General features: G+C 43.2%; 1 protein-coding gene across 1 annotated transcript in view; it reads left to right on the top strand.

The window, feature by feature from the left end:
- Positions 1 to 9,994: 9,994 nt before the first annotated feature.
- MTCL3 (MTCL family member 3) overlaps positions 9,995 to 27,207 on the top strand; it is a gene marked incomplete at both ends in the record, with an annotated part of 28,523 nt that continues 11,310 nt past the window's right edge. The window contains 3 exons of the mRNA XM_084202582.1: positions 9,995 to 10,855; positions 11,180 to 11,404; positions 14,774 to 14,932. Of these exons, the coding sequence (XP_084058708.1) occupies positions 9,995 to 10,855; positions 11,180 to 11,404; positions 14,774 to 14,932 (1,245 nt within the window). The remainder of the gene's footprint in view (positions 10,856 to 11,179; positions 11,405 to 14,773; positions 14,933 to 27,207) is intronic.

The raw sequence follows: 27,207 nt of genomic DNA, 5'->3' as shown, positions 1-27,207 counted from the left end.
CTTTTTGCAGGACTGCAGTGTCGCTGGGACTGTCCTTACTCCACAAAGCTCGATTGCTGTTTTGCCCCTAATAGAATTACACCAGGGTAGGTGTGTTGTGCTGAAAAGCATTTCTCTACAGGGACTCCAAACAAGGTCAGGCCATCACCCTTATGTCTCTGCCGTGCTTTCTGTGAGATGTAAGGAGTGCAGGAGGGGGTTAGCAGGGAGGAGCCCTGGATGCATGTCCCTGGAAATCACCCATCGGGGATTGCCTCTGTCCATTCCCTGACACTCGGACACTACAACACACCAACACTGATTTCTCAGGCTCGTCTTTGGAAATACTCCATTCTTGCCTCCCTCTCCTCTCCCTGCCCTGCACCAGCTCCACGGAATGGAAGAGGGGCTGCTTGGTGAGGTGACAGCAGGTAAAGTCACCATAGAAACCGGGGCTCTGGCCTCATCCGCACAGCGAGCGGGGAGAGCGCGGAGGCTGCTGTGCTGCAGCCTCGACTGATCCACTGTCGGTCATTTAAACCCCTCTAAAGCAATATCCGCGTACACAAGGCAGCAGATTTGGAGAAAATAATTTTCTCACTTGCTCTTTAAATCAGAATCAAAATTCGGTCCCTGAGTCAAAAGCCTTGCAACAAATCTGCCATGTGTACTTCTCAATACACCTACAGAGCTTTTTCTGTGCACATGCACCAGCTGGAAAACCTGATATCCTGATTTTATTGTCTTGATGTGTGCCAGAGTCCTCTAATTTCTCTGAAAGTACTAGGGCATTATGTAAGAAGCTTGGATATGATCCAGGATGTAGATAACAGCATAACAGGCCTGATAAAAAGCCCAGCAAATTGTTGAACAAAGGATCTCATTCACTGTTGATTTATTAATCAGAAGCTTGCCTAAATACAGTGAATTTTATAGGATTTGTAAGTGTGAATTAACAACTAAAATGTCCAGTCATCCTACACAAAACCCAGTGAGACATAGAAATTAAAAAAAACTTATTTTCAGGATTACTTATGTTGAGGTCCCACAGTTGTTTAGGACAAAGAAGGAACAGAGATAAATTTGACAGCATTTTCAAAAGCTTGTAGTCCAAGAGTTACCTCTGAAAATTGCATTAAACTTAGAAATTATATATACAAAAATCCACTGATCCTAAAATGCAGGTTATAGTGAGAAAATAACAAAGAAACCAAAGACAAAATAAAGAGAGAGATTACCCATAAGAAGAGGGCAAAAAGGCAGAGAATAATTCAGGAGATATCACAGGTGGAAAAGAAAATAATTATCTAACATCAGGTCTTGGAAAATCTAGGTGGAATTTTCATCTGGAAGCTTATGTATATGGTAATGTGATGCCACCTGGAAGTCAGAGTAGGAAGATACAGTCCCAGCCTAAACAATTATACACATCCATAAGTTATCAAAACAAGCACAACAAATTAACAGGGAGGAAATAAAAATTTAATTAACATTAAATGAGGAATAAATAAAAACATAAAACACTCTCAAGCCTCTCAGCTAACAAAATGCAGACTGTTTATTCACCTGTTTCCTCACATCTTCCCTGCCTTTCCAAGAGAAGAACCTAAGTCCCCTGGTATTCAAAGGGAATTGGGCATTCTAGTGCCTCCAAATAAATGAAGAAAAATCACCTACTGTGGAGAACCCTGAAAAGTACTGTGTTTTCTTGACCACCAGATGTGTGAGACTAGGATGGCCCTGCTTCTCCCAAACTCTCTTTAGGCACACAGGAAGAGGTCTGCAACCCCCCTGGCATGCTAGAACCACTGTTTTCACTTGCTTCAAGCTGCGGTGGAACACCATGGGGTAAGAAGCTCTGCAGCCTACTCAGGAAAGTCACAATGAGAATTTTAAGATTAAGATATACAATAAGGCCTTCATACTGGTTGTGGGCCACCTCTCAGTGTGATGCACAGGTTGTGGTACAGCCTCCCTGTCAGAAGGAAGCATGCAATACAGCCTGCTTGTGACCAATTTCTTTTAAGACCAGTAATTTTAAGTCTGAGATCACCTGCAATTGATCATCTGCAACAAAAATGCTTTATATTTGAAATCTCTTCCTGGAAAAGGTGTTTGGACATACTGGTGCTGGGTTAGTGTCCAAGGGAATATTGTTTACCTTCAGCAGCCAGTGAGCATGCTATACAGAATGCAATGAGACAGGGCATGAGACTGATTAATCTAGAGGAATTCTATATTTTGGCTTTCATTCCCACAGTCTTAGCTATAAAATTTTCTCTACTGCCATTAGGCTCATTAAATAATCAATGAGGTTTAGATACTAATGCAATATATAGACTATTCAGATATACGCATGCATGATTGCATTTATGTAAGTCTGCTGTAATCTTATCCTCTGAAAAGAGTAGGAGAAAGTAGAATGTCAGCAAACATGGCAATACAGAGACCTTTTTCAGTGTTTTAAATTCAAAATTGACACTTTTTTTTAATCATTCTAGTAACATAAGGCGTAGTAATTCCAGAAGAGACAGAGAGAGATTGATAGAATTTTTTTTATCATTAGGAATGGTTGAGGAGAACTGGCCTGTTTCAGGGCATGTTCAGTTCTGTTATTATCTCTGAACAATAAGTAGAATTGATTGCTGTAGGAAAAAAAACAGGATTATGAAACTTCCTGAAGCCTTTGGAAAGGCCGAAGTGTGTGACAACAAAATTAGAACTAAGCCTTTATTTTAAAATAATTTAGTTATTAAAAGCAACAGACCTAATTTCATCTAGTTTGATTCTCCATTGGTAGAACAAAAGATGCCTCCAATTTTCATTACAATTTAAATTTTTTGTGCCTTGTCACAATCTTGTGAGTCTGAGAATCCAGGGAGGTGCTTGAACGCAAGGGTTAAGCCAAGAGAGGTCTGACAGAGTGCATGAGATCCAGCCTCCCTGAACTGGGATACAGGTGATCCCTTACAGGTATGGTAGCTGAAGCTGCTTCCTTTACATGGCAGTAAAAGGCAACATGACCTACTTCTCCCATGGGAATGACTTGCCAGGGAGGGTGCAGATGGCATTGCTGTACCTTTGGTGGGGCATCCTGTCCCCTTGGTAGGTAGGGTCTGCTGATGAACAGAAGGTGCAGCCTCAGTGTGCCATGCTATAGCTGTCTCTGGCTGAGAAGCAGCTGTTAAGGAGGAGGAGGGGAAGGAAAAAGGAGGAAGAAATGGCAATCAGACCACCATGATTTTATACAATGATCTGGCTAAACAGGTATGCCAAACCACGTGTCTTTTAACAAATTGTTTGGTGCTGTTATTTCTGTTCTACTGAGTTGTATGAACTTAAAATATTTGGGGTTTAACTTTGTTTTGTCAGCCAAGTATTATTCCTATCTAACATCAAGGTTTCTTCTTTTTGAAGTGTGATGATTTGGTGCTGTACGATTCTGTTATGCAGTACCTCTGGAAATCTTTTCATTTACAAGTATATAAGAAAATAGAAAAGTTGCAATGTATTCATTGTTTATTCTGAAATTAGCTCTTGAGGTGCTTAGTCAACATATCAGAAATAGGTGAATTAAAGTCTCAAATGTATCTTTTTTTTCTTTTTTTTTTTTAATATGGACAGAAAAAACAGGCCTTGGCCTGGGGTAGAATGAGTTGAGTCCGGCACATCCTCCTGGGCAGGGAGATAAACTGCAGCCTCTGCCAGCTGGGGCAGTGCCAGTACCATGAATTAGCACAGCATGCTCCAGAAGCTTCTCTTTCTGAACAAGCACAACCCAGCATAGTCCCAAGAGGGCAGAGGAGGTGAGTAAGCAAGTGGAGAAAGTACAGCAATTGTGAACCACCCAGGCATTTTCCTGGAAAAGCATCCTCTCCAAGCCACTCCTGAAATCTGTTATTAAATTATTCTCTACTGAAAGCTAGGAGGTCATGCTTCGGTCACACTTTTAGGGAGTTATGTAAAGGGATTCTCTTCTTAACTTAGGAAAAGAAACTTATATAACTTAAACTAAACTCTGCTTGGAGGAGAAATTCTTTCTCTCCTTTTTCTTCCTCTACTTTCATCTGCAGCCTCTTAACTGCATACAACTTAATGCAGTTGTAGGCTGAAAAATGTGTCTCTACATGAGCAAGCAATAATGGGGACTAGAAAACAAGGTATTCACAGCTCTAATTTGAGTCAAAACAATTCTAGCTATTGAAGGCAGAAAAGTAATGAAAAAGTCATAGGTATGCTCTACCAGGATGCAGCAGGTTGCCAACGCTCTGCAGAAAAATAAATCTAAGGTGGAAGAATGAAATAGAAATGAAGAAAACAAAATAAGGTGGAAAAGAGAAATGGGGTGAAGCTAGAGTGTGATACTAACTGGATAAGAATTGTCATACAGAGCCAGATCCAAGAGTTTTTATCTTCCTGATAGGTGTCTAACTGTGGTCAATAGTAGATGTTGGAAGAGAATGCAAAAACACATATTAATACCTTTCCCAGACCATCTCTCAGATCAAAAAAATAGTCAAAGGAGAGGCGGGTTTTGAGCATGTTTGTCCTTTTTTGTCTCCAACTGATTTTTCTTCCATTACTTTCTTCAATCAATTTTAAACACATGCAGACCCTTATATTCACAACACTCCGTGTCAGGGAGTTCAATAGCTTAACCACAAGGACTGTTTTCTAGGTTTTTGGAATGCATCCCCTGTTTGTTTCTTTCCTTCACGTCTGCATCTCGGCACCATTTGTGTGGGTAGACACTGTGAGTAACGGTGAACCTTTTACACTTGTTTACCTTCCTTACTAAAGATTGTAGGGGCTTGCATCACATTTGTCCTCAGCCACCCTGTCTCCAGTCTGAAGACTCCTACCATACCTCATCATTCCTTGAGCAGAGACACTTCAGGCCCTGGCCACCCTCCTCTGAACCTTACCCCTTTCCACCATGCCTGGTTTGGGACGAAGAACCAGAATTGCTCTCAGTAATCAAAATTGCTCTGCACCATGGAGTTATAGGGGACCAGTAATTATATTTCCTGGTTTGTTCTCTACTTCTCACTAAATAGTTTCTAGTATTCTATTTCCATTATTTTCCCATTTGAGCCAGTGTATTTGTACAACTGTTCTGCACCATGTCAGTGTTTCCTTTCTGAATGACAATAGTCAGCTGAGATCCCCTTGTTTTCTGTGTGAAGTTAAGATCTTTCCTTCTGTGTACTATTTCGATCCACAGGTTTTTAGAGACTCTACAATAAAATCTACTCATAAATGGAATGTTTTACTGTATTAATTTGTATATATGAGTCTCTTCATACTGCACTTACTCAAGGGTAGATATAATTATTGTACCTTTATATAATGATCTGTTAGTAATAGAAAATGCCCACAGAGATCTGGCAGAATTTTTTCTAGTGGAAATACACCTTATATTAGAAAAAGAGTACTTTAACTTGTATTGATTTTCTCCATTTTCCCCAGAAAAGTAAATTATATGAGTAGAATAGTTTTGTGCCATGTCAATTTTTATAGCTCTGTCAGCACTGATGCTTAGACAGAATGGAAATTTTTGACAATTAAGTCAACCATACCAAACCACACTGAGAAACTGGCATTTTTTTACCACCATAAGATTGATTTTTACTATCAGACATATGGCCTGACAATGTAGGTGAAGATAATCTGATGACCTGGTTTTCATTTGGGCACCACTGCGACAAAAGACGAATCTGTACCTTTCCAAAGGTGTGATCAAACTTGTCGTAGGTGGTATGAGATGCCATCACATTGCATAATTGTTTTCTGTAGAAAGTTCATCCAAGCAACTCACCCACCAAGGGAGCAGAAAGGACGGTAAATAATGTCCAGTGCTTAAAAGTAGGGACTGTTTTGCTTGTCCTTCTGAATGATACTGTGTAAATGAAATGTTATGTTGTTGTGATGTCCTTAATACTCCTATTCTGTATATTCACTGAGATCAGGATCTAGGTGTTCTAGCAGAATCTATCTTGTGTTTTCATAGGAAATTTTCCCAACTCCTACTCCAGAAATATTTTTTATTTTCATTCCTCATGTTTTCAACCAATTATGCTCTTTACTTGGTATGATTGCAGTTGTTTTTTATGAGTTCCAAAGACCAAAAAAACCCATTAAATATTAATAATTTTAAAAGTAGCTTTTCATCATCCCAGTGATTTTCTTATTCAGCATTAATGTTCCATTTCTTATTTTCTGATTACCCTCCACTCATCCCATCTATATATATCCTGTTCATGCAATCCCAGGGCTCGAGTCTGGAGGACATGAGCCTGCATGGGGGGAGTACCTTTCTGCACGCCAGATATGCTGGTTTAGATGTGTTGAGTCCTCCTTGGCATATCAGGAGAGGTGGAGATGACTGTCAGGAGAGGGGGAGCTGGAAAGGGGGCAGCCTGTCTCCCCTGAGCTTGCCGTCGCCCAAGAACTGCACAAGAACCTCAGAGATAAGTATACATGTACATGCAATGTACCAACCCGTGCATATGTTTGTATATTTTGTAGGCGTGCTAGCTGATGTGTATGCACGCACATTTGTGTACATATTTATGCACAGTGTATACGTGTACATACAGCTTATATATAGATGTCTGCATGCATGTATATGCTGGTATACCTATGGGCACGAAACCTTCACTTAATTATCCTTCGGGAGGAGTTTCCAGCCCGGTCTCCCCACGGCTGGAGGGAAGCGTCCGCCGCCCCTCCCGCTGCCAAGGCGCTGCCAGGGCTGAGGCACAGCCCGGAGCTCCCCCGACCTCCGGGGAGCGGGGAGAGGGACCCCAAATGGAGCGTCGCTGCCCCTGAGGCTATTCTTGCTGGGCGTTCGCACAGACACAGGTGGGTCCGGGACACTCCCACACACAGCCATCACATGGCAAGGGTCCCTCCCCGGAGGGAGGGGAACGAAAGCAAGCCTTTCCCTCGTTTTTCTTTGTTTGTAATTGAGAAAGACTTCAAGCGCAAAGTCTTAAAAGCCTCCTGAGGTGCTTCGGAGCAAAGGTAAATTCACCTCACGATAGAACAGAGAGGTAAAACAGATTTGCCCGCGACACGAGTAAAGAAAGGGTCAGTGACCCGTTGGTCCCCGTGTTGAGGCGCGTGAATAAGCCCAGGGAATGAGCTCCACCAGCCCAGAGACGGGGCTGCCTTTGTCTCTGCCCCTCCGGGCGGCTGCGGGCTCTTGCCGAAAGGGCGCAGCCAAGGGCGGCGAACAAAGGAAAAAAGCCCTGTCGCCGCAGCCCTGCCCGTAGAGGAGATGCCCGGCACCCCTGCCCGGCCCGAGCAGGCTCCCCTGAAGGGGACGCTAAATAATTGATCATCATCGATTGCCTGCATGCACTGGGAAGCGAAAGCGGGCGCATTCCTTGCTTGCAGCCCGCTACTTCCCCCATTTGCGCTGTAATCCTATTCCACCATGTGCAGATAGATGAAGGGACGTAATTCAGCCTTCAGGCCTGGGCGGGGTTCTCGGCGTTTAATCTTTTCCTTTCTCTTCCCTTCGGTGCTTTCTTCCCTTCCCCCCCCCCCCCGTTCCCCCCACCCCTTCCGTCTCCCAGGCCCAGTGAGGTCAGCTCATGAATATCGCTTCATTTTCCTGAGAGGCTCTGGCAGCGGCGGGTACCTCGTGTGCGGTGCCCGGCTCTCCGTGCATGCATTTCTCCAGCCGGGCAGCGGACAAAGTGGTGGTGAGTAATGCAGATGCTTTAGATCCAAGCCTTTTTTTTTCCTTCTACTTTTTCTTTTTTTCCTTCTCCCCAAAAAGGAAATATTAGTCCTAATGCAGATGTAACAAACCCGACAGGTATGGGGGGGGGAACCTTCAAAAATCCTCTCTGCTCCTTTAAACCAGGACAAAAGGCAGAAGCGCTCCCAAATCTTAATCCGCGTTTGCGAATTCTCGGCGGGGCAGAGGCGGATGCCCGGTAGGACTAAAGGGCCAGGACCAGGGCCAGGGGGATGCCCTTCCCGAAGTTCGGGGCACAGCAGAGTGCCGCGCTGGCCCGTGGAGCCACCGGACTGCTCCCTTTGTTGCTTCCATTTATTTACCCCTTTTTCCGCCTGGACAGCTGTTCCCGGCAGGAAAACCTGCGGAGACGCCGCGTCCCGGCGCCACGTGGGTTTGTCTCTGGGGAGAAGGTCGAGAAGGAGTTTTGTGAGGACAGAGATTTAGGACTTGATCTCAAACAGGGCTTTCGGTGTGCCAGATAAAAATGTATATAAATATATATATATATATATATATATATATATATATATATATATATATATATATATATATATATATATATATATGTATGTATGTATGTATGTATGTATATATGTAATCAGCCAATTTAACCCTAGGCGGTAGCAGATCTTGGATTTTGGGGCATGCAGGGTAAGGGGCTGTGTTCTGGCAGGTCGCATTTGGGTCCAGTGTCTTAGTTGCAGTGAAAGTTCCCTAAAAGATTCAGGTATAGCATAGGGTTCCCGATGATTAATTTGAATTACATTTCTTATATTTCATACCTGTATAGCTCCGAACAATGGTAGGGTGGGAATTCTGTTTGTGGTGGCTAATAGAAATGCAAGGAAATATTTTATAAAGTGTTGTCATACAAGTTTTATAGCTCTATACGCCCATGCTTTTTTTGTTGTTTTTTTTTTTTCCAATTAATGCTTGGGAAGTGTCTGCCAAATTGTGTCATTTTGAGCATTAATTTCCAGAATATTGGTTTAAATCAGGTTATTAATGACAGTGCATTTGAGAGGAAATGATGTCCTCCTGCCAGTGACAGCAGAGCAAACACAGCCTCATTGTCTAGTATGTTCGAGGGAGTAAACCAATTGTCAGGGCACAGTATAGTCTCTACATTGATTTTGCCCAGTCGTGCTTCTTTCTTTATTCCCTGTTCTAGCAGGGAATAGTTAAGCCATGTTCTAGGAGGGAGTAGGCAGGCCATGGTAGGAATGCTGTCATTTCTGCTGTTGCCCATGCTTTCTCCCTAAGGAGAGTTGAATAAAGGCTGTGTGAAAACAGTTTGTGGATCATAGCCATTATTTTCAGAATACACTGGGGACATTAGCAGCATGATATGGCTTTAACAGCCCTTTTTCATAATCTGCTGTGGTCATGAAAACTCTGGCTGTGTCATTATAGGGGCAAATTGGCAAATGAGCATCCTTCAGAGAATGCCACATAACATTTTGTTCTGGGTGTATTCCTTGCTTCCTCTCTTTTGAAAATCTGCTGGAGTGATTATGTCTGAGTCCTATATAACCTATTGATATGCATAACTGGTAACAAACACGAATCGGTCTTAAGTCCTGACAGCACCTCTGGATAAAAAACTGGGGCAAATGTGTGTTTAGAAGCTGACTGCAAAACCCCTTTCCTTTATGACCCTCGATTCCCGAGTCAACTTGCCCCGGAAGAGTCGCTGTCAGAGCTGTAGTTGCTTCCACGTGTGCAGCCCTTTGTACAGTAGCTTTCCCCGACTCGGCTGTCATAGACACTGGGACGAGGCCTTTTAGCCGGCAGACAGGTGCATTAGCAACGCAGGCTTGGTGTGAGGACAAGGGAGGGGGAAGTTTGTGTGTGGGAGGAAATTCATCCCTGGTGTGGCGGTCCGGTGGGGGAAGGTTCAACATCGGGGCTGGGGAAACGCCCCTAGGTGCAGGCGGAGTGGGAACAGGTCTCAGCCTCAGCCGAGCCCTTCGGGCCCTTCTATGAGCCGCTCCGGTTGGCTCTGGGCTACGGCCTCGGCCGGATTCTCCCCGGCCGCTCCGGGGAACCGCTCTGCCCGCAGGTGGGCGCGGGTCAGGGCTGGGGGCCGGCGGGGAGCGGGCAGGCTGGCCGCCGCCGTGGCCGGAAAGCCCGTCTCCCCGTCCTGCCCGTCCCCACCCCGACGGCCTCTCCGGTTCTCCTCCCCCAGCTCTCGGGGCGGCGGCGGCGGAGGAGGCGGAGGACACGGCCGGTGATGGACGTGTCCCCGAGATAGCCGCCGCCATGAGCCAGCCGCCTGCAGGGGGCGCCGCCGCCGAGCCGCGCCTGCATCCCGAGGGCAGCAGCGGCAGGAAGCAGCCGCGGGCATCCTCGCCGGCCCGGGCCCGCGACGCCGCCCCGCGCCCGCCGCCCAACGCCGCCAAAGCCGCGCCCAACGCCGCCAAAGCCGCCTCGGCGCGGCCGCCGCCCGGCCAGGTCCCCCGAGCCGCCCGCGGCCGCGCCACCGAGAAGCCGGCTCGGGGAGCTGTCCAGCCCGGCGCCGGTGCTGAACCGCCGCCCGCCGCCGCCGCCGGGAGAGGAGGAGCCGCCGCCGCCGAGGAGCCGCCGCCGGGCGCCGCCGAGGAGGCGCCCCCTGCAGGGGGCGGTGGGGGCGAGCGGGAGGGGGCGGCGGCGCCGCCGCCCAAGCAGTGGCGGGGGAAAGCGGGGCGGTCCCCGCTGAAGGGCGCGGGGGAGGCGGCCCCGGCGCCTCCATCTTCCTCGGGCGCGGGGAAGGGCCGCGGTGCGGCGGCGGCGGGCGGCGGGTACTGGAAGGAGGGATGCCTGCAAAGTGAGCTCATCCAGTTCCACCTCAGGAAAGGGCTGGCGGCGGCCGCCCAGATGCAGACCAAGGGCAGCAACCACAGCAGCAGCAGCGGTAGCGCTGCCTCCGCCGCCTCCGCGGCCGCCGCCCCGGCCGAGCCTCCCCCGACCGCCTCCGCCTCATCACCCGCTGCCATGGCGGCGGCCGGGGCGGAGGGGCTGCGGCAGGGCGAGGCGGAAGGCGACGGCAGGAGCTGCGGCCCCGAAGTCGCCCTGAGCCCCCACCTGCAGGAGGAGATGCAGGAAGAGATGGAGAAACTGCGGGAGGAGAACGAGAGCCTCAAGGTGAGGGGCCGAGGCGGTGATGGGGATGGGTGGGGGAGAACCAGGGCCGGGCGGGGACCGGGCTGCCTCCCGACGGGAGAACCTTCCCGGCCTCCCTCTCTTGCGGCAGAAGCGCTGGAAACAGCGTTAAGATGGCTCTGTTGTGGGGTGTGCGGGCAGTGCCACTTCCCCGCTTCGTTGCGGTGCTTATAATGAGCTGGATTGTATTTACCTGCCCTCCCTGCGGGGTGGAGCTCCATTTTGTCTGCCTTCACCTATATGTGCTGACATTTGTGCTTTTGACCCACCTGTTGCGTCCCTGTCCCCTTCTTGCCCCCATGCCAGAACGAAATAGATGAGCTGAGGACAGAGATGGACGAGATGAGGGACAGTTTCTTTGAGGAGGATGCTTGTCAGCTTCAAGAAATGCGCCATGAACTGGAGCGAGCCAACAAGAACTGCCGGATCCTTCAGTACCGGCTGCGCAAGGCTGAGCGCAAGAGGCTCCGCTACGCCCAGACTGGCGAGATCGACAACGAGCTCATACGCAGCATGGAGCAGGACCTCAAGGTACAGACATGCAGGTGTCAAGGGGAAGGGAGCATCTCAGATGGAAGCACCACCATGCTCTTGGTCCTCATGACTCAGGCGTTTCCGTCTGTTCCACTGTGCAGCCAGTGTAGCTCGTGGAATAGCAATGGCCAAGCTCTTCCTGGTAATAGGAGCCCTTGCTGTAGGTAGCCCTTACTATCATTTTTTATAAAGGTAATGTGCAAGGAGTTACTCAAAAGCAAATTAGAAGCTAAAGATTTTGGGCTCTTTAGGATGCGTGCAAAACATACCCTTCCACTGCAGAATTAAACCAACCTCACCAAACAGCCCCATTGACTTTGAGGGGATTTTGTTACTCTTTAGTGAAAGATTTTAGGAGGTAAGCAGATTGAATACTTGCAGTGACAACACCAAATCCTTACTCTGTTTCCATCAGTAAAAAAACTGCTGTCATATCCAATGAATCCAGGGTTTTTCACATCCACCTGAAACCGTAGACAAAACCCATCAAATTTCAGTGTGTCATCAACTGCATTTCATCCATAAGATCTGAATGAACCACAGCCTCTTGCTAAGGAAAAGTTTCAGTCTTTGTTTAAAGATTGTCATTAGTAAAATACCCATCATCTCCATTCTAGATTGGTCCAATTACAGAGAAAAAAACCTTTCTTGACACAGTTGGAAGTTTAATTTCTGCTTCCATTGACTAGATAGTGAAGGACTCCTGCTGAATCAGGACACCTAAATATTTTTCAGTTGACTGGACTGGTCTCCCAGTCAACAGACCTTTTCTCATAGAAGCGCAGACCTCTGTATAGCAAATGTGAGCTTGTTGGCCACACTTCTGCCCAGGCCTCTAGTTGCCCATGGCACATGGGCTCTGTGGGCTGCAGTTTAAAATGTGAATTTAATACATGATTATGAACAAGGTTATTTTTTAACTTCTTTCTGATAAATATGATGGATGGATATGATGGATAAATATGTTATTCTCAGACCTGGTTTGGATCATCTTTTCTGAAAGTTTTCAAGCTCGTCATCACTATTATTAAAATTTCTATTTGATATTCCTTTTCTCTGCAAATTCAAAACCCACGTTTTTGCTGTGGCTGTGACAGTTCTATAAATACAGCTGCCCATGTGGTTCTTGGCAAAATAGAGTCTTCCTGATCAGAAGAAAAATCACCCCCTTCTCATGGGGATTTCTGTTTGAAGCAAGGGATGTTTTGCATGCTCAGAATGATGCTTAGGTGATCATTGAGACACACACATTTGCAGGCAGAATTTGAAGGTGGGTTTTCATGTCCCGTGTGAGTTGTGATTATAGTTGGCTTCTTTGTTGGCTCAGTGTTACTTTTATTAGCAAGTCATACACATGCAGGCTGGGGAGGGAATTGTTGAGGGCACCTCTGCTGAGGTGCTTGTCTGCCAATATAGGAGATAGAAGCTAAGGCCTTGGATTTAGCTGGACAAAGAGCTTGCTTTAATTAGCATTTCTCCCATGTGTTTCCCAGTGTGACTGACTCATTGGAAGGGAGCAGTGTTCTTGCAGAGTGTTCTCACTGTTCATGAATGTATTCTGCTTTGGAGTAGGGATGAATGTCTAATGCCAAATTTCTGCCTAATAGAGTTCTGGGTGCTGGCTAACTATAATTATAACTCATGTGGTTTCATGTAGTGTTTTCAAGTCCTCTTCTGAAGAGGAAAGACTATCCATTGTTCATTTTGCAATATATTAGGGAACTTGATCCTTCAGAGATACATATTAATACAGCTATCTGCAAGACTGTATCTTACATACGCCTGGATTAAAATGTATCTTGCATAAGTGAGTCCCATTTCTCATGTGATCTAGAATGCTCTGTATTTTTTCCAACATTAATAGCTATTCCACCAATTTTTGTGTCAAAAAATTGGCTACCGGTAATTACATTATGATTTGGTTTTATTTACTGATCCAGACTGTATCTATAGACTATAGGTTCCACTGGGGTGCTGTTTTAAATATCCCCCATGATTTTCCATTTACTTTGGTTGGACAACCAGATAAGGACTTTAATACTAAGTGTAGGAAAAGACATCAAGCTAAAGCCCTGTGGTGTGTTTCTCAGCTCATTCTGCAGTCTCTTTGGACCACGGTTATAATTGAAATTCCCCTCCACTCACTCTTTCTGTTGGGCATTATGTGTCTTGAGTGCGTGTGCAGTGGGGGAGGTTATTGAACGATCTTGTGCTACACTGCAGTGTTGTATCTGTAATTCACACACACTGGGTTTCTTGTCAAGGGAGGCTGAGTCACTAGCTGCTGCTGATTTCTGATACATTGGATCTTTCTAGATGCTTGCTTACAGTTAGAATTTTTTCTCTGGAGTTTTAGTATGTGAAAGAACTTCTGACATACTAACATAAAGATGGTAGGAGTGAAAGCCATGAAGGACAGCTCACTGAACTCCCCTAGCTAATGCTAAGTTGGATTAATTATGCTTTCCAGTGTTCTAAAAAAAGCAGGAAATTAGGCTTTTCATACTATGTGTCTGTGCGTCTAAATCACCATCAACACAGTGATTAGTGTATATTTAAATATTTTTGATGTGTGATTATAATTTCTGGTGCTTTCACAAAATATGGTGCAAATGGCTTGCAGGGCAAGATTCTCATTACTTTTCCTGAGGAGGAGGAATTAGATCTTGTCATATGCCTTTTGACTCTATTCCTATGAAAATGCATAAAAAATCCCCCAAACAACCAAAAACCTTAGTGTTCATTTCCATTGAAAATATCAGATATCATTTGTGTGAATAGAATGTCAGTAAAAACGTTGTTTGTTTGTATTTTGATCTTAAAATGAGCCCATGGTAGTAAATATTTTCATTAATTGTCCACCAAGGAGAGAGAAACTAGCATAGTCAAAATAAACACGTGTCCATTTGTGGACACAGGGAGACACAGGTAGTGAAGGCCTGGAGAAGATGGGCCCTGCTTTTAGATGCAGTTGCGTGTCAGGTATTTGAAGGGTGTGTGTTTTGGGACGCTGAAAAGCATAAGCTAGCTGTGGTTGAGAGAAAATAGATGATGCACTGTCTCCAGAAATAGTGAAGGTCCTGTTTAACTGTTGATGTGACAGAATCTAAGAAGGAGTTGGGGTTTAATGTCTGATGTGGTTTCCAGTGAAGTCCATAGGGATAATATATAATTTTTTGGAAGGAATTGGCTTGAATTTGGAATTATTTAGAATTCTGTCTGTGGGTATCCTTGTCGACCTGTTTCCTTACATACCTCTTCCATCAAAACACCCAGAATTAACTTTAAAATGGTTGCTTAGGCACTAAGCACTGCAGCAGTCAATTTTTTTTTTTAACCCTTCTTTTGATATAACATTTCATTTAGGTTGCAAAAGATGTATCGGTGAGACTTCATCACGAGTTAGAAAATGTGGAAGAAAAACGTACTATAACAGAAGATGAAAATGAAAAATTAAGACAGCAGCTTATAGAAGTTGAAATTGCCAAACAAGCACTACAGAATGAGCTGGAGAAAATGAAAGAGGTTAGTATTGCTATTTACTTCTGCTCCAATTATTTGAAGATCTTAGGTTCTTACTGATGAACTGTTTTTCTTCTACAATTTGGTTTGGGGGCAAACAATATGGCAGTCAAAAGTTGAAAGTTGCAAGGAGTGCTAAAGTACAACTTAATGGTTGTGAAGCTGAGAAGAAACTAAAATATTTGGGGTTTTCTAGGAAAAACAGGAACCAAGTGGTGCCTTTTTTTCTCTCTGCTAGGAGGGAAATGTGAAATTAGTGGTAACAAGAGTTCAGTGGTTTTGATACGTTGTACCTACATAAATATTCATATAGGAAGTGTGCTCAAGTGTGCCAGAGGCATCTATCCTTACAGATTATGTTTCCTGCAGGTTTTTAGAAAGCCCAGTAGTTCTTCCCTTTCTAACCACTGCTAGGGACTAGCAGGCACACTGAGACTGGGGATCTAGCCACCTCCCCATCTTGTTGTCATGCTCTTTGGAGTACTGGGAAGTGAGAGACTCTACCTGGCTTTTCAATCTAAGCATAATTTTTCATTGTATCTAATTAATCTTCAAAATTACTCCAGATGCCATTATATAGATGCAAGATACTGTGCCATTAAGTAAGCAGAAAATTGCATTACAGCAGTATTAGCCAGGCTGACAGAGATAACAAAGCAGCAGTAAAAGGAGAAACTGTTGACTGACTTCTCAGAAGAGATTTTTAAAACAGCTCTCCTGTTTCCTCTTCAAGATTTAAAATTCAATTAATGCCCCCAATTTTCACATTTAGGAATATACCATGGTAGGAACACCAGTGTCTTCTTTGATCTTGTATGAAGCAGAAGAGACATATTTAGTTGTCAAAAAGGGCAGGAAATTTTGAGTTGTATTATGTTAGGGCATTTTTAGGAACTGCAAATGAGTCCTTTAAGTGATGTAGTATTAAAAATACTATAATTTTTTTCTTTACAGAAGCTGAATTTCAAGCAGGTTAGTAGAGATTAAACAGGTGGTTTGTTCCACCTTCTGCTGCTTTCCCAGATAACTGCTGATTTTAAAAGGGCATGAAAAAAATCTGAGCTTTAGTCACGTTTCCCCTCATCTCCCTGAAACTTCCCCCTCCTGCTTTCTCTGGTTACTGCCATTAAATAGAGCTTGGTTTCCTGGACTAGCCTCTTGATAAGAGCATGTAATTTCTGTAATTCTCCTTATACCTTGTCTTAAAGATTGGCTTTACTCCAAAGTTTTTGTTATTCTTGTCCATTCACACTCTACTTTCTTTTAGGTTCTCATCTCTGGTTCCTCCCTCTCTCTAATAGGTTATACTGCTGTAAAATCCTTTTGCCTTGCTTTTTTGAAGCATCTTCAGATTACAGTGATGTTTGGGGGCAGTTTAATAGTTTCTGTTCTTTGATATTAAGCCAGTTAATGGACTTCTTCATCCCTGTCTTCATCACTAGTCACTTTCTCCTTATCATGGTTCTTCCCTGCTATGCAGAGCTATGATTCTGCTGCTCCCACACTGTGCTCCACTCCTTTCTTTGGTTTTAGTGTTTAGTCCTTTCTGGTTTTGCTGTTGGTATCAATGAAGGGGTGCTGGAGGCTCCAGAAGAGATGTGTGTCATGTTTAGGGTCTCTGTTAGACAATAATGGTTTTCATGAAGCTGAAGCAGATGGATGTTTCCCAGTGGCACAGAATGGGGGCACTGAGCCAGAATGAGAACGTGAAGTAAAGCTTGACACCATAGTAGGGGTGGAGTGGACAAAGAGGCAGAAATACATCCTTATACTGAAGAAGGGAGAACTGCCTTATCTGTCATCATAATTGACAGATTTATTTATTTATTTATTTATTTATTTATTTATTTATTTATTTATTTATTACATGATTTATGTATCTCAAATAGGCTGCTGAGTTGCTTTCAGCAGGTGAGTGCTGATTTTCAGGCCAGGACTTTCAGTGCAGCGTGGGGGAAGTTGGAGGATAGGCGAGGAGGTGCAAGTCAGAGGAAAAACAAGTTTGAAGCAAAACCAAATTACTATGCACTTTGCAAATATACCATGACTTGGGAGACCCATGGAAACATGCTTGTAAAGAATAGTAAATCTTAAAGAATTGAAATTGAGGAAGCTATGAAATGTGAGGAAGCTATTCAAATGTTAATACAAAAAAAAACATGAAAGCAACTGAAAGCAGTCTGCATTAGAATTTTTCCGTGACAAATAATTTTTCTTCTTCTCTGGCAGTTGAAGTTTTCATGCATTTTAAATGTCATTGTCAGGTAGTCGTAATGTTAATTTTCTGTTTGTTTGTGAGTTATTTTCCTCTAATTTCATGGATTTACAACCCTTTCTCATTTCAATACAGTCATTATAACCAATGGAACCCCCTGCTTAAGGGAGTTCTATTCAGCTTAAATTGAAATACAGGGAAAACCTTTTGTCTGGATTGTGATCTTTGCTTTATTGAGCTTAGAATTAATGGGAAAGTATCTCTAAAGACAAAGAAACATTTTTGTTTCACAACATAGTAAAAATGCTTGGAGATGTAATGATTGATTTTTGTACTTTTGTCATCAGATATACTGAAGAAACCCAAACCTTTCCATTCTTAAAATCTATTTATGTACCATTGCCATGTGAAATTTCTTGTTCTTTAATAATGAACAGTGTGAGATATCAGAGAATTAAAATATGACTTAATAGAAAATGTAAGAAAGAAAGCATAATGTTTTGATAGGTAGTCTCTAGGGCAGGATCAAAGCCAAAGTTCTCTCTTTGTGGATTCTCTGTTGTTTCAGAAAGCATGGAGACTTGACTGAAAACGTGTAGAAAAGATAAAAGCTAGCAGATGTGTTGGTTTAGAGTCAAATCTGGAGTTCTCCAGTAAACATTTGGGTGAATATAGACATGTGAATGTGTTTGTCCATTTATATAAAGATGTAATTGCAGTTTGCCTTCTTGATTTGGAGCTTTTGGAAAAAACAAATTATGATAAATTCCACAACAAGTTTGAAATTGTTGTTGATTGCAGCAGAAGCTTGCAAGCATCTAGGAATTGGAAGGTATTCCAACAATGCATAGATTTTCTATCAGTTACTTTTGCTTTCAGTCCCCCAAACTGCAGCTATTTGATGGAAAGTTATTCCTGCATATATCCACACGGACACACAAGATTTTTAATCTGTGTTGGTTTCATTTGTAGCAACTGCTGCTGATTTCTTCTTTAATATTTGTTGCTATCAACTGTAATCCTTTTTGGGAAGCCAAAAACAAAGTAGAGGAATTGTTTCCTAGCAGGAAAGAGAAACCAACAGTAGCTAGATGTAATTTTCCAGATATTAAAAAAATTAACATGTTAATAATAATGGACATGTTGTTCATTGATTAATTAATTAATTAACTTTCATTAGTTTGTTGTTAACAAGTAAAGACTAGCTAACACTTGTAGATCTTTCTGTTATCATGAACTGAAAATTAATTTATTTGCTGTAGCTATGTAGCAAACACCTGGTTAGCTGAAGTTCAGTGGTTTGTTGTGAGACAAATGAAATAGGGAGAAAATATGCTAGTTGTACTGGACCCTGGGCTTTATAAATCCTTGATGCAATGCATACATGCAATGGCAAGAAGCACCGTGTTTTTTGGGGGCATGTGTTGTGGAAACCCAGAGTACTGGGAATATTTCTCTGTCTGCTCTGGGATGTCCTGACCCCCAGGGAGCACTGTCTTTGACCCTCTTTCATGGAGGAAGTTTCCTAGACTTCAAGATAGACTAGAATCCACAAAAGTGTGAAATAGATTATAGCGAGTAGTGTAGGTGAATCACTTTGTGAGAAATTTAGGTTTTGGGGTTTTTAGTATGTTGTGGATGGAAGCAAGATGGAGAGCAGAGAGTGTCATCCTGGGTTTCTTCTCCATGCTTCTTCCTTCTTCTTCATGGATTTGGGTTGCATTTTGTAATTGGGCAGAAGAGTTCACATTGTGGGCTCTTTGAGATCAGTTATTGGGTTAAAAGGGAAAATAATCTAGGTGTCAGTTCTTAATTGGATAGTTTAGTCTTAGAAGACCATGTAACAAGAGATTGTTAGCCACTTTGTGCCTTCTAATGAAAAGCTGCCAAACTCACATTAGTGAGACTGTTTTACTGATAAGAAATAATAAACACTTGAGTCCAAACATGAAATACTGTCTCAATTGCCTTCAACCCAGACCCAGAGAAACTGACAGCTGGTGCTGCCCCAGTGTGTCTCTCTGGATGGGGATGGGTTGCTCTGCTGCTGCTCCAAGCTGGGCAGATGCAAGGCAGCTCAGTTCTTACAGCTGCTTTAGGCTGATGCTGTCGAGCCACCATTTTCTTCTTCTGAGCACAGACTTTTAGTTCAGATACAGAGCCTGTGATAACCATGGCACATGGACCAGAGATGTCTTTGTCCCTCCAGTTCAGACTGCAGGCAGAGGAGTCTATGCCTCCCTACATGGGTCTATGTTTTGCTGTAGTGGTGCCTGTCTTGTCAATCTGGTTCATACACTGCATGGAAATGGAAGAAGGCAGGGGGATCTGGGGAACTGGGCACTGGAGCTGGGAAGAAAAATCTGAATTCTGTTCCTTTTTTTGACATTAGCCTGCTGTGAGACCACAGGAACATAATTACACTTTTCTGCTTACTCTTGCAACCTTTGCCTGCCCTGTTTGAGCACAGATTAGCTCTTTATACATCTCTGAATATTCAGGCTGCATAGACATCAGAAGGATAGCTGGAAATTTAACTACAAAAGCTGCTACAAAAAAACCCCAAACAGCTCCAAATTCGACCTCCCCCCACCCTCACAAAAGAAAAAAACAAACCCAAAAAACCAAAAACACAAAAAGAAAACAAAAAAACCAAACCAAACAAAAAAAAACCCCAAAACAAAACAAGAAAAAACAACCAAAAAACACCTCAAACCAACAAGCCCACACTGAAAGATCTGGTAAGATGCTGTCCCAGTCCCCTTGATCACCAATACCAGCTTGCTTCACTTTTCTAGGATGAAAATCCAGTATCTCTTCTTTCTCCTAACCTTTTCTTTCTTCAAGCCCCTTCTCCTGCCATTTAACTTCAATCACTTATTTCAAGTTTTTCTTCTATAACTCAAAAAGTCTCACATTCTCCAGATTCTTTCACGCAGTCTTGATCTTGTGTCTTTCTCTTTTCTTTCTCTTCTCTCTTTTTATTTTTTCTCTTTCACTTTCTCCTTTTCTTTCTTTTTCTCTTTTTCTTTTATGTCTGAGAGTAGTTAGCTGTTTTGCTGTCTTCTGATTTCTAAATCCCAGTCTTGTCCTTCTCTCCCACCATTCCTTCCTTCCCTGCATCCTTCCAATTCTTCATGAGTGTTCAATCTCCTCTCTGGATTTCAAGATTTTCTAGTTAATTTTACTTTTATTCTGCTTCAAATATATTATCCTCATTTCTTAGCTGCAATTTCTATCTGCTGTGAAATTTTTACTCTTTCCTTGGTTCCTCCGCCCCCTCATGCAAATCTGTCAGCTTCCTTGGTTTGTTCTGTTCCTTTCCTTGTTTCCAAGCCTTAGCTTGTCATTTTTGCATCTGGACTGAGAGCAGTGGAGGATCACTCCCTGTGCTAGGAAACAGCAACTGTATCACTGTGAGCACCTGAAAGAAGGTTTCTGGTTCTAATGCCTGGCTTCACCTTTATCCAGGCCCTCTTGGAACAGCAATTGCAGGACTAGTTGGCTTTGCCTTCTGGCCCTGGAGTTGGAACATAATCTGTCAGCTGGAGAAAACGTGCAGATTGATAGCTGGCAGTGGGAGAGGGTGAGATAATTTATAAATACTGAATTTTCAGCAATTCAAACTGGTAAGCTCCAATGAATAATTACCTGGTAATATATAGGAATGGAAAATTTCTAGAAGGTTATGTCATCCTTTTGATGAGTTAGGAAAGTATGAGGTATACATTGTATGTAAACACAAAAATGGTCTGAAGCACAGACATATTGGGATGTCTCAAGAGAACAGTTGCTAGAATAATTTACTGTGAGCAAACAAGAATATTATCATCTTAAAAATAGCTGAATAATTTGCTTAAATTTCCCAAAATATTCAGCGTGTTGGTAACTTATCCCAGGACAGATGCTTGGTGTGGAAAATCTGCAACACTTAAAATGTAATGAGGTTGCAAGAAACTGGAAACAATTCTCATAAAGAGTGGTGGTTTGCAGCATTTCCAACAGGCAAGGCAGCCATATCCACCAGTAACATTACATATTTGGAAGCTTTCAGAACTTCCTCACTTGGTACTCCTCTTGATCCCTTCTCTCAGCACCTTAAACTTCACCATCTCACAGTCAGTGCTGCCATTGACCATCAAACCTCTGACCAGTGATTCCTTGTTTGCAAGAGGTCCAGCAAAGTAATTGCTACAGCTGACTTATCCATCACCTGTGCCAAAAATGGTCTTCAATCCATTGCAAAAATGTGACTGCCAGTTGTCTGAAAAATGCCTCATCTATTTCCCCTCGTGCCTCAGATGATCAGGAGGAGACACTTCAGAGGGTGCTCCTCTGTCCTCTGATCGTTGTCCGTAGCTCACAGCTGGGCCATCATCACCTGTCACAGGGCAGCACCAAATGCAATTGAGCTGCTCTTTTGTGTAGAGCCAAACCCTTCTTCCTCACCTTTGGAGTTTTCATCAATCCATTGCTGCACTCCATGCATGTGAACTATCCTGACAGGTCTCTGTGATTCCAGCAAGGTCATAACTATGTGGATGTCCATGGGTTTCTAGCTTCTGTTTGTTGCCTGTGCTGCATGCATATGAATCACTGGAGATGATGTTCTGGTTTGAAAGAGAAAGTTTAAGTCTCCTCCATCATGCTGTCTCCCAGGCACTCATATTTTCATTTTTCTTCAGAGTTAGAGCCTCATTTCAAACAGCTAGTAATGGAGGGAGCAGGGTTAAGCAGAGTGAGATGAGAGGCTGCTGTAGCTGCTCATCCTCACAGGCTCAGTGCAGTAAGTGAACTCTTTGGAGAGTTACAGTAATTTACTTGCTCCTGGCACCAGATGGCAGCAGGGGAGGATTTAATAGGGCTCTCACAAGACCAGTTCCTTCCTGTGTCTTTTGGAATATCCAGTACTAAGTCTATCAGCAACACTTGCACCAACAGTACCTTTAAGCAGAGGGTTTCTGTCATCTGGAATTTTGGTTTGTTGTCTCAAAAAAAGGCAACTTGTTTTGATGGAGAGAACAACAGGATAATTATAAGACTTTTCAAAAAGAGATGAGAAACAAATGTCTGCCTGGGTTTGTACAGGAAAAAGAGATAAAATCCTCTATCTTCAGCTCAGTGATTTCTGAGCACCACATCCCAGCAGATGTGTAACCCACAGTCAGACTTGCATGTGTGGTGTTCTATTACCTTTGGTGTCTTGCCCAAGTATTTTGTTCCTTTAAAAACAGCACTCAGCAGGGATGCTATTCATAACCTGTGAGGGTGTCATTCTGACATGCTTGCTCAGAGCACACTGCCATTTCACAGGGACTGGGATAAGCAGGGTTTGCTTCGGTTTTGTTCTTTGAATATGAGAAAAGCATCTTAATGGAGAAAGAAATTATAATCTGTGTAACAGAATCTGTTGTAATAATTCTCTGAAAATGTCATGCCATAAGCAGGGGAAAAAAAAGTGCATTTGAGAAGCAACTGATGCTTAAACTTTGTAAACTTAGATTCAATTATCTATCAGCCATCAGCAATTCTCATGACCCATTTGATTCAAGAGAGTTACTCAAAACTGAATATAAACAGCCTAAAGGTCAATAATAATGTGCTCCAAAACATAGGTAATAAATAGGGAATGATTTCAAAGGAATAAAGATCCATAAAAATCTTACTGTGAAGAGATTTTGTGAGTAAAGATACCTGGAAGGGATATTTTTCAGTCATTGAAGTTAGTGTGCTGCTTTGTAAATTTCTACGGAATGGTCTGAAATTGACAAGGGTGTGTAAAAGAAGTGGCAAGATTGATGGCTGATTAAGAAGTAATAATGAAGGAGTGGCAGCTGTAGTAGAAAAGAAGGTTTAGGTTTAAAACAGAAACTAATTTAGCCATCACAAAATAAAGACTAATCAGCTCTTTTGAATCTGTAAACATAATGCTGCTACTCTTATTTCATGGGGATGTGAGAGTTCCTTCCTTGCATCAGAATCTTATTTTAGTTTCCTTCATCTCTGTGGTAGGTAGCCTTAGATTTGCATGCTCTCTTGTCAAAGGAGTTACTGATTTTATATACAGTTTCCAAGTAAAATTAGAGTCTCTTTGCAGTAAGAGACTCTTACTTTCTGTATTCTAAAGAAAAAAAAAAAAAGAAATGACCATCTTTAAAAAAACCCAAAAAACCTAACTAGAATGGAAGCATAGAATAAAACCTGAGCTTCCAAACACATAGAAACTATGTTTTACAGAAAGGATATCAGTCCCAACATTCTGGTCTCAAGTGGCTGAAACCTTTTTTTTTTTGCTTGGATCATTCTTTTCAAAGTTGTTTTTTTGCTACAGGATCGCTTCCAGCAGTCAAAAACTATATATGTAAAGCAAATCAGGCTAAGGAAGGGCCCCCACACTGAACAAGCAGTTGCTAACATGTCCCTTAGATGGTTTTGACCTGGGTCAGCTGCCACTGCTTCAGTGCTTGGGCATGATTTGGGATCTAGCCTGGGTCAGAGCTTGTTACTGATTGACAATTTGGATGTGTTCCTGTTTGTTTGAAAGGAAGCTGTAGGGAAGTTCGGCTGTATTGTCATCACAGCTGAAAGGAGACTGAATTGCGAAGAGCCAGTTGGCATTGGGTCCTGAGAACACTCTCTGACCATTTCATTTACGAGTGCAAACACTAGGCAAAGGTTCTCTGACTTGGTGTGGAGCCAGATGAGATGGCAAACGAGGTGCAGAACAGCAGGTCCAGTCTGTTGCTGCCATGTGATTTGCTGCTGCTGGGAATTACTTGGCAAGGGGCAATCGCTTGGCATGCCCGGTTGTCCATGGAAGTAATGGACAGAGTGGGAACTGTGGATCAGGTGGTAGATGGTAACTGGTTATCACAGAAAATGGTCTGTGAGCATCAACTCACCATAGAGCAGGCAGTAAAAGATGTATTTCTCTTAATACAGACTTTTAGAGTATGACTTCCTCAAGATATAACAGAGAAAGAAAGGCTTTTTTATCTCTGCTGAGTAGACAGCCTCACTGCTGACTTCACTAAGGCTGCCAAAATACAATAGCACATTAACAAATGGAGGAAAGTCTGGGAAATACAATATTAGAGGGCTCCTTAATGGTCCTCAGTCACAGAAAAAAGTTTTTATTTTTGTACTTCCCAATTGCTTTACTCAAATGGACATTCAAGCGTCCCTATATGCACTTTAGACATAAGAGTACCAACTTGACTGCTCAATTGAAACAACAAGTTACCAGGTCACTTAAAAGTGTAAAAATGAGCTCCCTTGTTTAGGTGATTCTTAAATAGCTCTATTATGTTGCTTTTCACAGTATCAGAGACAGCATATAATCCACCCTGGTTCTTTTGTTGTGGTTTCACCTAAGTTGGTTTTGTTGTTTTATTTTTATTTTTTTTTTAATAATACATTTTACTTTTGAAGTTCCAGCTCACATTTTATTTTTGCTGTTTTTTCATTTTTTGGCATGTGGAAAATTTATTTTTTGTTGTAAGACACTATGTGTGATTACTTTAGATCTTAAAGAAAGAGATTGCACAATAGGGAGGGCAAATTCAGTATCTTTGTACTGGTACAAAAACATGAATGGGAAAATAGATGTAGGCTAGGATTATCTAGATTTAGAGGAAATCCATATGACTTGTCAAAATTTCTTTCTATTACTTGGAAGGCTTTACAGAGGCAGAACAGAGTCATTTTCTAGGTGCTGAACCAAAGGTCTAGATACATGTTTCTGTATGGAATCAATGTACACCAAATGTATTACTGGAAGTCCCACCAAGGCTTTGATGAATAATAGTTATACATGCTTTCTGTCTCTTATACCACTGTATTTAGTTCTGCTTCAGTGCACCTGTCCCTTAGAAGAAACAGCTGAATAACAGAGCATTTGCAATGTGCTGATACAGGTCAAAAATGAGCCTGTTTTAGATTGAAAAAAAAGTTGCCATCGCTCTGTTATTGTTTAGTGTGTGTGGTCATTTCTGGTTTCAGGGCTCTTTCTCATAGTATTAAACTGAGCTTTTCAGAAACCCCACATGAAAGAATTTTCTGTCTACATTCTCTGGATGTTCTAGCAAATCTACAGTTTCAAAAACCTCCAGAGAACTCTGCAGCCTGATAGATTTTTCAGTTATTCTGCACATGGAATTTCCCACTGCATCCTTCAGATGCTCCTGACAGGAGTTTGGCAGAGCCTCACAGCTGTAGGTAGTTTGTCCTGGCTTTAGGAGAGTAAATAGGAAGTAGCACCATGGAGGTACGTGCTGCTCTGCATTTTGGCTGAACTCAGCTGTCGGTGCAAGGAAGGGAACCTTGTCCTGTCACAGTACAGATGGCTGTTCTGGAACATGTCATGGGCCCTCAGGGTGTGACCTCAGTGCAGTTTCCAGTGTAAAAACAGGTGAAACAAATTGGCACGGCCTCAAATGGAACATGGACAGCAGAGATATGTACAATAAAGTTATCACAAGAATTTCTAAATTTACTATTCAGTAGTAATTATTAATCACTTTTTTCAGAATAATGGTTCTGAGAATTTAGGTGGCTGGCATAAATTATCCAGTAGGTACAGAATCAGAAAAGCCTAGTGAAGCAAGCATAGCTTCCTTGTGTGCTGCTCTGACTAGTATGCAGGGCCTGGAGGAGAAGTGATAACTAGTTAACTCCTTGTTAGCTAGTATCCTAATGGCACATAGCAGGATGCAAAAGAGGTAGTATGGTACTCCAGCCTTTTGGTGGAGTTTGGTCCTTCTCCTTTAAAGCTATCTTCCCATGTCCTGCTCCCTGCTCTCAGCCCCACTCAATCCCCCCAAAAATCAACCCAACTTAATGTTTTGCTGCCAGTTCTTTATAATGTCACTTGTGTTTGCCTGCAGTTCACTTTGAAGGGAAAGGTTATGAAGTCCAGATTATCAGTCAGGTTCAAGGTGATGAATCAGGTCTAAGGTTCAGCTGGAAAACCAGTGCACAGGTGTATCAACAAAGTCCGTGACTGGTTACGGGAGCAACTGTGGGGAGCTAATGACAGACTCGCTGCATCTCACACAGCTCAAGCAGGAGCTGAAGCATGGGCTTAGCTGGAATGGGGCTCCTGGGCCTGGGGGCAGAGTGTCTGGGGAGGCCCCAGATCTGTGTTTCTATGAAATAACTGATAGGATGGAAAGAAGAAGGAGGCAGACTCTTTTCAGTGGTGTTCAGTGGCAGGACAAGAACAAACTTTAGTGTGAAGGTGCTCAACAGTGAACTCATTGCCTAGAGAGGAAGGAGATTCCACCTCTGGAGAAATTCAAGACCTCACAGGGGCCCTGAGATGCCTGCTTCAGCTGTCTGTGCTCTGAGCAGGGGGAACTGGACTAGATCTTCAGAGGTCGTGAGAGACTGGACTATTAATTGATTAATGACTCAAAACATTTGTCCATTTGTGGAGGTGCCAGGGTGCTTTGCTGACGCCAGTTGTGGGGGCTGGTCATAACAGAGGTCTCTTTCAGCCCCAACTGTTCTGATCTGTTCTTGTTAGTAACAAGCAGAATCTATTTTCCTATTTTGCAGGGGAGGATATGAGGGGTAGAAAAAGGTCACTTCTGGATAGGGAGAAAGGAAATGGTTTCCAGGTTACTTCCGCTAAACAGGAGAGCTCAGCGTTTGTCCAAGCAGACTTTTTTCCCAAAAAGGAGCAGGAGATCTGAGGCAGGTACATGCTACCGAGGAGGGCATGTTCCCAGTGCCACTGAGATTGCCCAGAGGTTTGTGCCTCTGCTGGTGTTCTGTGTCATACAGCTGTGCAGTGTGTGTCTGTGTGCGCCGCGCTGAGCTCTCCATCCGGCACACACCTCACGGGCAGGGCGGGAGCGGGGCAGGAGGAACAAAGTGAGACAAGGGAAGTATTGTACACATCCAGGGGTGGGGAACACTGCCCAGCAAATGGCTTCTGTGGGCTATTGTTCAAGGCAGCCAGCTGATTCTTCATAAACTGGCAGTGTGCTGGCTGTGCTTTACCTCTGCACTGCCCTGGAAGAATATGACACTTTAGGGGCCAGAATGGTATGTTCTCACC

This window comes from Fringilla coelebs, assembly GCF_963513975.1.
Source record: "Fringilla coelebs genome assembly, chromosome: 3".
Classification (NCBI taxonomy): domain Eukaryota; kingdom Metazoa; phylum Chordata; class Aves; order Passeriformes; family Fringillidae; genus Fringilla; species Fringilla coelebs.
This window is presented reverse-complemented; position numbering and strand designations above follow the sequence as displayed.